A 12,765-nucleotide genomic window follows, 5' to 3' on the forward strand; every position below is an offset into this window, starting at 1 on the left:
TTACTACGCAGGTGTTGTCAACGTATAATAATCGCTGAAATCTGTCAAATCAACACCGCCGTGTAAAGCGTCGTCCAATCACTTTCCGAATCGGAAGGACGAAATCACGGCCTTGCAATATAGCGTCGTCCAATCGCTTTCCGACAGACACTCAATTCAGACACTCCAGCCCTAGCGCAATTCGAAACTTTCAAAAGAGAATTCCGACAGGCTAAGCAGGGAAGGCCACAAACACCCTTGGCTTTTGGTGAGTTGCGCCACCACTTACCCGAGCAACTGGTGCAAAACCGAACCGGCAGCCCAGGCGCACCCGGGAAGGAGAACACTATTCTCCCTCCGGTGCCGGCCGTGGGTCCACTGAGCTAACCACCCGGTGGACCCAACACTTGCGTTCCTAGCCATCGACTTGCTCGGAGGGGTCAGAGGCAAGATGGTGGGGCCCGTAACGATGATTTGCCTTATGCATTGCTACGAGAGTAGTGAGCACGCGCGAAGAGGGTACATGACGAGATTGCAAGCTCTGTGATGTGAAACACATCCGGAGCATGCCGCCTTTTCCGCCCAAAATCTTAGGGATTACGTATCCTATCTTTGGAGGCCGGGCTATATAACTCCTTCCCAGCCTGATATCGAAGTGGTAGAAGTGATAGTTCTACCACCCGTTGACACGGTTGGAGAGAAGACTCGCATCATGCCACCAGTGGAGTCAATCAAAACATGCAGGGCTCTCCACAGCTTTAGGCCCCTGAAGCCACAAGAACTGGCTTGTTTGGATGCGGAGATTCATAGTGTTCTAACAGAAGAGGCTGAAATCTGTCAAATCAACACCGCCGTGTAAAGCGTCGTCCAATCACTTTCCGAATCGGAAGGACGAAATCACGGCCTTGCAATTCGGAAGATTGACCGGCCTTTACACAAGATGGAGGCTAAGATCACGTCGGCGAGACAACACACGTCTCGTATCCAATGTGTGATGGATTACAGGGCGGCCATCAGGCCTTTTGCGTCCGCAGTGCGGCGAATAGCCGCCAATCTACGACGTATTCATCACCCTTTAAGTCAAGGCGTGCTGCTGACCACCAAACAGCACTGTCTTGATAGAATACGAATGCTAGTGGCTGCTTAGAAGTCACTAGTGAGGTGAGCGAAAAGTATCGCGGAAAACCTTAGGTCCGCGAGAAACCTTCTAGCTTATTCCAAGAGCCTCTACGTGTTATGGATAATCAGCTGATCAGGTGGAATCATTCTGAAAGGATATCTATGAACACCCGCAGCCACTCAACTTAGACACTCCAGCCCTAGCGTAGTTCGAAGCTTTCAACAGAGAGTTTCGACAGCCTGAGCTCAATGAACTGCGCAACCCGATAACCCCGGAAGACGTTCGAAGAGATCTTGTGGGTTCTAAGAACTTTGCTGCTCTAGGCCCAGATGGGCTGAACACTTATTGGTGGAAAAAACTAGCACCCACCGCCATCTGGCCATCTGGACGGAGAACAGCCGATTCCGTATTGGTTTGTCGAGGGGTTGGCCGTTCTCATCCCCAAAAGCGGATATTTGTCGATTCCTAAGATTTACAGACCGATAACATGCTTGAATTCGTGTTATAAGTTGTTTACAAGCATCTTATATACACAAGTACTCACCACAGTTGGACGAGTGTTCGAACGGATATATGAGCAGAGATATTCGAAGAGAGGAGTCGCTGGATGTAAAGAGAACCTGCTCATCGATAGATGTGTAACGTAAAACTTAAGAATCGTTACAATATAAGCGTAACCTCTTTATGGCCTGGATCGATTACCGTAACGCATTTGATACAATATCGCATGAGCTCATCTTGCATTTGCTCAAATGCCTTGCGGTGCCCGACAAAATAGTGAGATGCATTGAACAACTGATACCACTTTGGCGAACTCGCTTCATCATGACATTTGGTCAAGCCAGAGTCACAAGGTCACCCATTAGTTTCATATGAATGATCTTAAACTTCATGCCTCTGGAGAGAAGGATCTACATCAGTCCTTGAGGATGGTGGAAGAGTACACGCATTCTATCGGTATGAAATTCGAGATAAACAAATGTGCAATGGCTCTCATTGAACGTCAAGAAATAATAGCATGGAGAAGAAACTATCTAAGAAAAATTGACGAATTTCGGAAGCTCAAAAAAAAATTGTACTTCATGGACGAGACATGGGTTAACCAAGGACATACGGTCAAAAAAGTATGGCAGGATGGTAATATAACAAGTTCACGACAAGCCTTTATTGAAGGTTTGTCAGTTGGGTTAAAACAGCCATCTGGAAAAGGTAGTCGTCTGATAGTTACGCATATAGGAAGCGACAGTGGATTTTTACCAAATGGTGAATTAATATTCAAATCTAAGAAAACATGAAGAGATGAATGCGGAGGTGTTTGAAAAATGGTTTGAAGGCATCATTCAACTTGTGGAATCTGGGTCTGTCATCGTCATGGACAATGCCCCATACCATAGTCGACATTTAGAACCATTACCGAAACAATCATGGAAAAAAGCAGCAATTCAAGAATGGTTAATTAATAAGAACATTCAATATAACAAAGATAGTTTAAAGGCAGAACTACTTCAGCTAACAAAATTACACACAGACATAAAAAATTCGCAGTGGATGAAATGGCGTTAAGTCGTGGAATTACAGTTTTAAGGTTACCACCATACCACTGCGAATTAAGCTCAATAGAATCAATCTGGGCGCAAGTAAAAGGATATGTGGCACGAGAAAACAGAACATTTAAATTAGTGGACGTGCAACATCACCTACAAGAAGCTATTCGAACTGTTTCTGCAGAAGACTGGAAGAAATTCATGCAGCATGTTTTAAAAGAGGAGCAAAAAATGTGAGACGTAGACAACCGTATTGAACACAATATTGAACCAATCATAATTCTCTTTGATGATAGCGGTAGCAACAGTGACGAATCTGAGGTTGAAGATTAGACGAAAATTTGTACATTTACATTTATATTATATTCTATTATCAAAAATTTGTAATTTGTATTTTCTAGTACCCCTGACGATGAGTTTAAGTTACTCGAAAGCTTGAGAATAGTTATAAAGAGTTCACTTATCAATTGCTGCAACCCAATAGTGAAAAAAAATTATATATATATATATATATATATATATATATATATATATATATATATATATATATATATATATATATATATATATATATAATGACTATATAATGACCACCTAATGACTACAGCGATTAGGTAAATTACGATATTGCAAAGTTTTAATGAAATAAATAAAAAATGTGTATGAATATTTTAACTAATTGTACTAAGAATTTTTCTTTCATTCTTAACCCTCTCAAAAATTAATAAGCACGCCCCAGATTTGCTGTCAACTGGACGTACTTCTACTCTCAATCATATTGATTTTAGTATATATACAAAATTATTACTCTGAGGCATAAACCGACACTTTTCTTAGGTATAGTTGTAGTTCCGATGTTCTGTGGTAGTCCTTAAGGTGCGTATACATCTCTGAACGCGAACGAAGACTACGAAAACGAGGTGAAGTTTTGATGAAGGCGTGCAATCTAAGCGAGGCAAACAGCAATAAGCTATGCGAATAACGTTCGGCGAACGACGTGAATAAACCATGCGTGTGAAGAATCTATCCTTAAACAATTTGGTCATTCATTAACGTCTTCTTTTTCGCTTTTTAGTCAAACTATCATGAGAACACTCCATACTTTTTCTTTAATGCAATTGACAAGTTCTATCTCATCTCTATCTGCATCAACGATTTGGCTATCCTTTTTAGCATTATTCTATACTTGTGATTTGACAGGTCTGCATCCCATACATTTTATCAGGTTATGTGATTTGTCAAATGATGAAATATGAAAATATATTTGAATTTCAAAAATATTGGGATACTAAGGAGGCAGTTATCATCATGGCAGATTAAAAGTCGACAATTGAAGGTGGACTTTATTTGCAACCCCCAAAATGCCTCAGTAATACAAGAAAACATCAATAAGCGAAAAGGCATTGGTAACATTACATTGGTAAATGATCTGAAACAAAAACTGAATCAGTTCGATAGTAATTCAAGTAACTATGAGGCGCTACAAAAAGAATTTCAAATGGAATTATCTAGAATACCCAATGAAACACATCCTGATATAATTGACTATGGAGATGAAGCTAAGCTTTTGAAGTTTGTCAATGAAAAAAAAAATTTCAAAATCCCTCCAAAAGAATTTAATGAAATAGCGAAAAGGTTGAACCTGGTAAGGACAGAGCAGTTAGGAAACCTTTGTGGCAGTAGGGCTTACTATGTTCTAGGTGAACTGGCCGAATTAGAGCAGTCTCTGTTGAATTATTTCACTAAAAAGTTACTACAAAATGGTTTCGAACTCCTATCTGTTCCAGATATTTTACCTCGAGAAATTATTGAAAGTTGCGGAATGAATACCAGAGGGGAAAGGAATCAGGTGTGTTTTGTGTGTCAATACTTTTGTTCATAACTACAGTTCAATTTTCTTATCATTACTTATTTTTTGTCTACTGACAGTGAATCTGATGTGGAAATTAAAAAAATGAAAATCTCATGGTCATTAAAATTTATATTCATTCACTCACCTTGTACTGAAACTTTCTACAGAATATAAAAAATTACATTTTTATAGTTCACTTTGATATAATTTCTGCATTATAATTTCATTATTTGTTGCCAATAATATGACATATTTTTAATAAAAATGTGCACAATTTTCAAAGCAATGTTTCAGATTTGTCTTTCATAGTTAACAGAACATATCGACAGCTGAGGATGTCTATTGATGATAGGTAAATTTCACTTTGAAAGTTTGGAGTTCAGAAGATGTTTAGCATCTATTTCTTTTAGAGCAATTGATTCGTTGTAGGATTGTGCAAAAATTCAAATGGACCTTAAATCTTTTTCTGATTGGTGTAAGATGAATTATATGGATGTCAATGTGGCAAAATGTAAAAATATTTCCTTTTCAAAGTCACTAAACCTTTATACAGCTGGTTATAGTATTGCAGGGAAGAAGTTGGAATGTGTACAATCTATACGAGATCTGGGTGTTATGATGGATGACAAGATGGACTTTCATTTACAATATGAACACATATCTAACAAAGTGATGAAAATGTTAGGATTCATATGCAGATCAACAAAAGATTTTACCAACATTTTTTTTATTAAAATATTATACTTTACATTGGTTAGATCAGTGATTGAGTATTGCACTTGTATCTGGTCTCCAACATACTTCAATCACAGTTATGATATTTAGAAAGTTCAGAATAAATTTCTTAGATATGTTGCCTACAAAATGAACATGCCAGCTAGAAGTCATTCGCTCTTTGAAATTCGGTCTACTATTGGATTGCTCAAACTCAGTACAAGACAGGCACATGCAGACATAATATTCCTACATAAATTGTTGAACAATGAAATCAATTGCCCAACTCTTCTCTGTCAAGTCAATCTGCATGTTCCCCCGAGAAGGACACGTAACAACCAAACTTTCAGTCTCGACTTTCAAAGGTGTAATTATGGAAAACATTCTCCTTTGTCCAGAATTCTATCGAATGCTAATGGGACCAATATTGATTTTTTTCATATCTCTCAGAGCACTCTTAGATATACTCTGCGTGGTTTAGATTTATAAAATTATTTTTTTTCATCACAGTTTATTTTAATTTTGTCTATGTAGGTTGATTTATTAGATATGTAGATACTAGATTAGTTAACTTTCCAAGGTAAATATATTGTATGAAAATTGGGGGTTACCCGTTGAATAAATAAATATCAATCAATCAATCAATAAATAAATAAACTCCCAATTGGCAGTACAATTCATTCTATAGCACGTTATCAAATTTCTCTCTACTCATTTTCAACTCCCATTACTCGACTGTTAAAACAATCATCTCTAACTTATTTGACTTCACCCTTAAGTTGTTATTATTTTCTCTGTTTTTTCCTCATCTCCATTCAAAACGTAACATAAATTGCACTTGACATTACATATATTGCTAGCCTAGAAAGAATAAATATTTTTTTATATGTTCCAACCCTAAGCCCACTTGAAACCGTGCTTTCTTAATACATAAGTGTCTGAAATAGCAGATGTAATTCTATTCCTGTGTGAAGCTTGGTCAGCTAACTCGAGTCATAATTTGAATCTATTCCAGGTATACATACTTGATCCAAAATTACATGGACCAGATTTGTGTTTATCAGGGACATCAGAAATGGCTCTTGCCGGCTATCTTTCGGGAGAGATAATACCAGTGGAAAACTTACCAAAGAAATTGGCTGCAGTCAGTAGGTGTTACAGAGCTGAAACATCTAGTATAGCTGAGGAAAGAGGAATATATAGGTGAGATGAAATTCAAGTTTATAGATTTATAAGAAATATTCTCGGACATAAAAACTCGTCGATGAGGGGTAGTTCATAAATTCGTATGTGATTGTCATTCATTTGGTGGTGGTGCCGGCGGATCTCCCGAATCTTTCAGTGCATCGGATGAGGGGCCTAACAAGCAAGTTCTTTGGAAAAATTCGTAATAATTGTTCAGTTTTATACTGTAAAAATGAGGTTTTCAGATAACCAGCTAAAGAATAACAATGGTTTACCTATTGAAATGTGATTTATAGCATGTTATTCATACAATTGTAACTAACTCAATATGTATATTATACATTTCCTATCATTGGGAGTGTTATATATTTTGTAAACTAATAGCTATCAACCAAACATGAATGTTTGGTTAATGGTCGTAATAGTAGTATATGATATAGGAAAATTAAGAACAAGCGTTCATTTATTTTATCATTTAACATATTGCATTGCTACTTTTTCTCGTCTACAAAACGTTTTATTTGGAAAATCATCAACTCAATTTTTTATAGGGTTCGGAAAAAATTACAGTCTGTATTGAATAGTCTTTTTATTTAAAATACAACTATTGTATTGATTGTATTAAATTGTATTAAAACTACATCAATTTGGAAAAAGTTTACTTTAATTGAATTTAGTCTCTGGATGTAAACTAGTATGCACCGTGGGAAGTAGCTGTGGCAGTCATTTACCAAATCATATTATGTTGGAAATCTGCGAGAGACTGATTCTAAATTATCAAAAAAATTATTTTTATTTCTTCAAGAGCACTTGAAAATATTGTTATGTTTTTCCCGTGGGTTTACCAATAATTGACTACACTCTACAATGAGCAAACTTAACTTCATTCCACTGTTAATACAACTAATCAATTATTACACTTCAACGATTATTCAAATGTCTATCGCCTTATTAGATCGCTCTATACCGCACTATCCGCTAAACTTGACTTGACACCTGGATAGCAAGGTCATCTTCATTTTCATCAGGTTTGAAATTTATTTCCCTTACCCCTTCAACTGAGGTTCGTCAGGAGGACGAATAGTTCATAACTGGAGGTGTTGGGTGGCGCGTAAAGGTAAATGACCTCTATGCCGCTCTGGCCTTGTGTACACCTTCCTGACTGGGGTATTTGACGAACAAACTGTTCATTTCAACAGACGTCGTGGGGCCTTCACTCAACCGAGCGACGGGGCCTTCTGTATCGAGTGGGCTCGTCTATAGTGTAATCTAGAGCTTCCCTAGCAATGGGTAACCATGAGTTTCCGCTAACTCGAAAACTCTCTGATTCCTCGTCTGAATGGACTGCAGCTTCAAATCTCTGTGGATGGCTTCATTCTGCACGAACCATGGAGCATTTACCAGCATCCTGATAAGTTTGTTTTGTATTCTTTCCAGAATGGAAAGATTTGACGGGGCGGTTTGTCCCCTAATATAGTAAAACCTTATTTCTAAGGTTGAGCTTTGAATGTCTGTTGACCAGAGGATAGAGTTTAGCTATCCTCGACTGAATCTTGCTTTTGATGTAATCAATGTGATTTGCCCAGGTGAGTCGGCGATCTATCCAAAGACCTAGGTATTTGATTCGCTGGTGCCATTCGATCTACCTGCCTGAGATCAAGATCCTTGTGTCTGGAGAAACATTACGTCTCCCCAAATCTATCACCTGAGTTTTATCTGGGTTTACCCGAATCTTCCAGTCAAGGTACCCGCGTTCGAGGTCATCCAATGCACGTTGCATGTAGACGACCGCCAACGCCCGACCCATGGAAGAAGCGAGGAGAGCCGTATCATCGGCGTAAAGAGAAACCTTCACGTGATCGAACCTCGGAAGGTCGCTCACGTAAAGGCTTTACAGTAGTGGAGACAGTACAGCTCCTTGAGGCACTTCAACTTGGATTTCCCTGACAGGAGACAGGGTTCCTTCAACTCGGACCTGAAATGTTCTGCCTTTCAGAAAGGACCTAGTCCACTGTACCAGTCCTCCAAGGCAGATTGAAATCGAGCATTTTGTGTAGCAGGCCTTCGTGCCAGACTCGGTCGAAGGCCTTTGAAATATCCAGGAGGACGAGATGGACTCTCTTTCTGTTGTTCAGCTCTGATATGAAATTTTCGACTAGTCTCAGGTCTTGCAGCTCGGTGGAGTGTGCCCTCCTGAAGCTGAATTGTTCATTCGGTCTTCAGCTTCTTCTGTTAGCTTTTGTCACACAACACATTCTGCCAACTTAGCCGTTGAGCAAAGCAGACTAATCGGACGATGATTCTGGGGAAACAGCGGGTTCTGACCCTGTTTTGGAATCATGACAACTACGGAATGCTTCCATCTTCGAGGGAAGTATCTGAGGGCGATTGAGCTGTTGATTATGTCCAACAGATATCTGATAAAGTTCTCGGGGAGCTGCGTCAACAACCTATTGTTGATTGAATTCACTACCGGAGCCTCCTTGGGTTTGGAGGCCCTAATATACCCCCTCAGTTCTTTCTCCGAAGCTGGACGGATCACGTCGTCGTCATTTTCCCCAAGGATGCGCCGAACCCGATGTTCCAACCGGATATCACGGTCAATGTCATCATCCGGATCAACGTTAAGTTGAAACTGACTCTCCATTGTGTCTGCAAAGGCCAAAGCCTTCTCGGCAGGAGAGTAGCAGATACCGCGCTGTCTGTGAAGAGGAGAGGGAGCAGTTTTCCTCTTCTCGAGCCTGCGGATGACTCGCCAGAGCTCGTCATCCCCAGGTTCGAGCGATTCCAAACACTCGCTCCACCTTTTGTTTCTATAGTCAGTGATGGCCTGTTAACTTGCTTGGCCATCCTGCTAGCCGCAACCTTGTCTCCAGGATAGAGAGTCCGCTGATAACTCGTCTGAGTCGGTTTCTCTCCCGGATAAGGTTCTTTATCCAGAGAGTAAACTCATTATAGATTCGCAGAGGACACTCTGTCCTGGTTGTGGCTGCGCGAAAAGCGTTGTTCACAGACAATTCGAAATCCGCCACCGCCGCGTCGAGACCGTTGCGAGTTTGAACCGCCTCACGGTCTGTACGTGTCTCCACTAGATGATCCTTGAAGGCTTCCCAATCCGTGGATGATCTTATGCGATATTCCTGGGGAGAGGGATTATCACCCAGCATCAGGATGACTGGATTATGATCTGAGTCCAGTTCCGACAAAGTGTACACTTCGCAGGACATGGAGACGTTCCTGAGCAGTGCAATATCAAGCACGTCAGGAGTATTTTCCCCACGATAGAACGTGGGATTACTCGGACCCATCACTCGATACTCATGCCTGTCAGCATGCGCATGGAGCGCTCGGCCGTTCCCATTGGTGACTCTGCTCCACAGATTGTGCTTGGCGTTGTAGTCACCAGCAGCAATTGTGGGGGTATTTGTCGACATCAGCAGTTGTTCCAGTGATTCTGGAAGTAGACGATTCTGCGGAGCATTGTAAACTGAGATTAGTCTATGACGACCTCTTCTAAGTTGGAGCTCGACGCCCACGGCTTCCGTGCCGTGTAACTGATCCGAGTCAATACCGAATTGGAAAGGAAAATCTTCCGGAAGTCTTCGCTTTTTGTTTGCCGGTTCGTTCGGCTTTGTCATAGCTTTGCTTTTAATTTCTGGCTGCGCAGAGAGTGGAGCCTACGGGGGTATATTTGGAGGAAACTTCTCTTGAAGAATGTTCAAGAAGCTCTCTAACCCCTGGTGGAGGGCCAGGAGGCTCCCAATCGCCGATCCGGGACTGCCTCTCAGCAGCTCTGATGGGCTCAGGCCCAGACGGTCAAGTAAAAGGCCTATGAAGCCAATCACTTCACTCCTGTCCCTGGCCATCAGGCCGTCAAGCAGTTTCTCCATACCGCTGTCGGAAAAACTCACACCCTTAGATTTCCCAAGGGTAGACGATGATATTATGAACAGCCTCGTGAAAGTGAGAAATTTGAACGCACTCACCAGAAGTCTGGTGGTTGCACACACACACTAAAACGGGAGATTTTACTTCTGTCAAATGGCTGATCATCCATCAGAAATAATGGTCTTTGTGGAAAAACTTTGAAAATTAACGTAGCGAAAAATATTCTGGTTGTCACTTTGACAGCTAACATCACTCATTTTCACTCACTCCTGGATATGCACTGAGCGCGATCCTGGCCACGTCACATTTAATTTACGACGGTTAGCGGCGTACGGCGTTATTTTTTTTAAGGGATGATTTACAAAAATATTGAAAAACAACGTACCAAAATTTCAAATGTATGAGATAGTGATGTCATACACAATCATTTCACATATTTATTATTGCGAAAATTGAACTAAAATTTATTAAAAATATTGACGTTTACATCTTCTAAAGTAGTTCTGACTTTGTATTTGTGATCAAGTGACAACAACAAATGAAAAGAGAATATCTGTTAAAGAAACTATAAGACTTATATTCATGTAAAAATGTAATGACCACTTTTTTTTAAGAGTACACGAATTCACTAAAGTAGAAATGTTTATGGTTACAACTCCGGAATCCTCAGATGCTGCCTTGGAAGAAATCAGAAATTTGGAAGAAGAAAACTTCAAGGAACTAGGATTGCATTTTCAGGTCCTTGATATGCCACCACATGAATTAGGAGCACAGGCCTATCGAAAGTATGATATGGAAGCATGGATGCCTGGCAGGAAAATGTATGGAGAAATTTCTAGTTGCAGTAATTGTACAGATTATCAGTCGAGGAGGTAAGGTAGAACTGCCTTCAGATTTTTTTTTGATATATTCACAACTAACTCTAACTCACTTGTGGTGATTCTATGAATGACTTTCATAAGGAGGTTCATTTATGATATAACAGTACATGTTGATTCATTCATTGTTTGAAAACATATTCATATGGACTTCATTACTTTTAATATTTTATGTAGCTTTTAAGTTAGAATTTCACACAATGTGTGAGTGTTTCATTTATCGGGTCTTGAGTCTTTCAACCGTTTTAAATTATTTTTCACAACACTGTCAAATTTAAAAAGTAAACACATGTTTTCACAATCGATTTCAATATTTTTGAGTTATATTAGGGTTAATTGCTCAAATATTGAAAGAAAATACTCATTTCGTGCTTGTTTTTTTCAAAAATTTTCAATAAATTTTCAGTCAAAAACCAGCGTTTACGTGGTTCTTGATACATTTTTGGTAAATGGTTTTATTTTGAATCCTCTACAATTTATGAGAAATGAAGGTACAAAAACAATCTAAACTAATATTATTTGTTAAAATTATTGAAAAAATATAAATGTTAAACAATTCATGAGGTATAAAGCTACAATACATCATATGTCATGAGCGACTAAAAATTTCAACATAAAAAGATATCTGATTGGTTTAGGTCTTGTAATCCTCAATTTATTTTCTATTATTTTCACATTATGATTTTATCGAGTATTTCGGACATATATTTGTCTCACTTCTTAATTTCAAACTAGTATTTTTAGTTGAGGCAAAACCAATACTCTGGAAATAAAAACAAATACAACAAAATATAAAAATATAAATATAGAAAATATATAAGTTTTATGATCTGAATACAAAGAAAGTTGATGATATTCTATGTTACTTCATTCCAGATTGGGCATCAAGTACAGAACAAAGGAGGAAAAAACAGAATTTGTTCATACACTCAATGGAACAGCATGTGCAATTCCTAGACTCCTGATAGCTCTCATAGAAAATGGACAGGACGAAAAAGGGTTCATACACTTGCCAGAAGTATTGCATGAATATATGGGAAACAAAACAGTTATTGGTAGACAAAAGAAAATTCCTGAATTGAAACTTATTAAGAATAAAAAATAGGTTTTTTTTTATTTTCACAAAATGAAACTTCCTATCTTGTTTCATGAAAACTATTTATCTATTGAAATTAACACAAGTCATACATTACCTCTCTCATTTTTGCCTGATTTTACTTACAGCTGAAGTGATATTGCCTTTCATAAAAAATGAACTCCTCAAAGATGAAATAAACATCAAATACCAAAACACTATCTTTACATAAGCAGCAACATTATGATTATGAACCTATGAAATTGAGATTTAATAAATATTTAATCTTGTATCATTTTGCCATAGCTCATAAAGTATATATAGATAGATAGATAGATAGATAGCATTTCATTTCCAACAGGTGTACACCCAATTACAGGAAATGTTAAAGAAAATATACTGAAAAAAATAACATTCAATTCAATCAAATTCACATATTACATATTCAACTGACAAATTACAATTGATATTAATAATATAAATGAAATAATATAAGATTCAATTGACATATTATAAATGAATTAGCCTTC

General features: G+C 38.5%; 1 protein-coding gene across 1 annotated transcript; it reads left to right on the top strand.

Moving 5' to 3' along the window:
* Positions 1 to 3,841: 3,841 nt before the first annotated feature.
* Positions 3,842 to 12,279, top strand: SerRS-m (Seryl-tRNA synthetase, mitochondrial). Its single transcript, XM_074182525.1, has 4 exons — positions 3,842 to 4,492; positions 6,225 to 6,412; positions 10,897 to 11,154; positions 12,037 to 12,279. The coding sequence occupies exons 1-4, from the start codon at positions 3,896 to 3,898 to the stop codon at positions 12,263 to 12,265; spliced, it is 1,272 nt and encodes a 423-aa protein (XP_074038626.1). The 5' UTR covers positions 3,842 to 3,895; the 3' UTR covers positions 12,266 to 12,279.
* Positions 12,280 to 12,765: the final 486 nt, after the last annotated feature.

The sequence above is a fragment of the Leptinotarsa decemlineata genome, unplaced genomic scaffold (assembly GCF_025532065.1).
Source record: "Leptinotarsa decemlineata unplaced genomic scaffold, Ldec_3_MD MMD2_tig00026328_RagTag_RagTag, whole genome shotgun sequence".
Classification (NCBI taxonomy): Eukaryota; Metazoa; Arthropoda; class Insecta; order Coleoptera; family Chrysomelidae; genus Leptinotarsa; species Leptinotarsa decemlineata.

What these genes read in the sequence shown, in the direction of transcription:
- SerRS-m (XM_074182525.1), top strand. Translation starts at nt 3,896, where the DNA reads ATGAAAATATATTTGAATTTCAAAAATATTGGGATACTAAGGAGGCAG. An exon ending in CCAGAGGGGAAAGGAATCAG is followed by an intron (nt 4,493 to 6,224) that starts GTGTGTTTTGTG and finishes AATCTATTCCAG; the next exon opens with GTATACATACTTGATCCAAA. An exon ending in GAGGAAAGAGGAATATATAG is followed by an intron (nt 6,413 to 10,896) that starts GTGAGATGAAAT and finishes CTTTTTTTTAAG; the next exon opens with AGTACACGAATTCACTAAAG.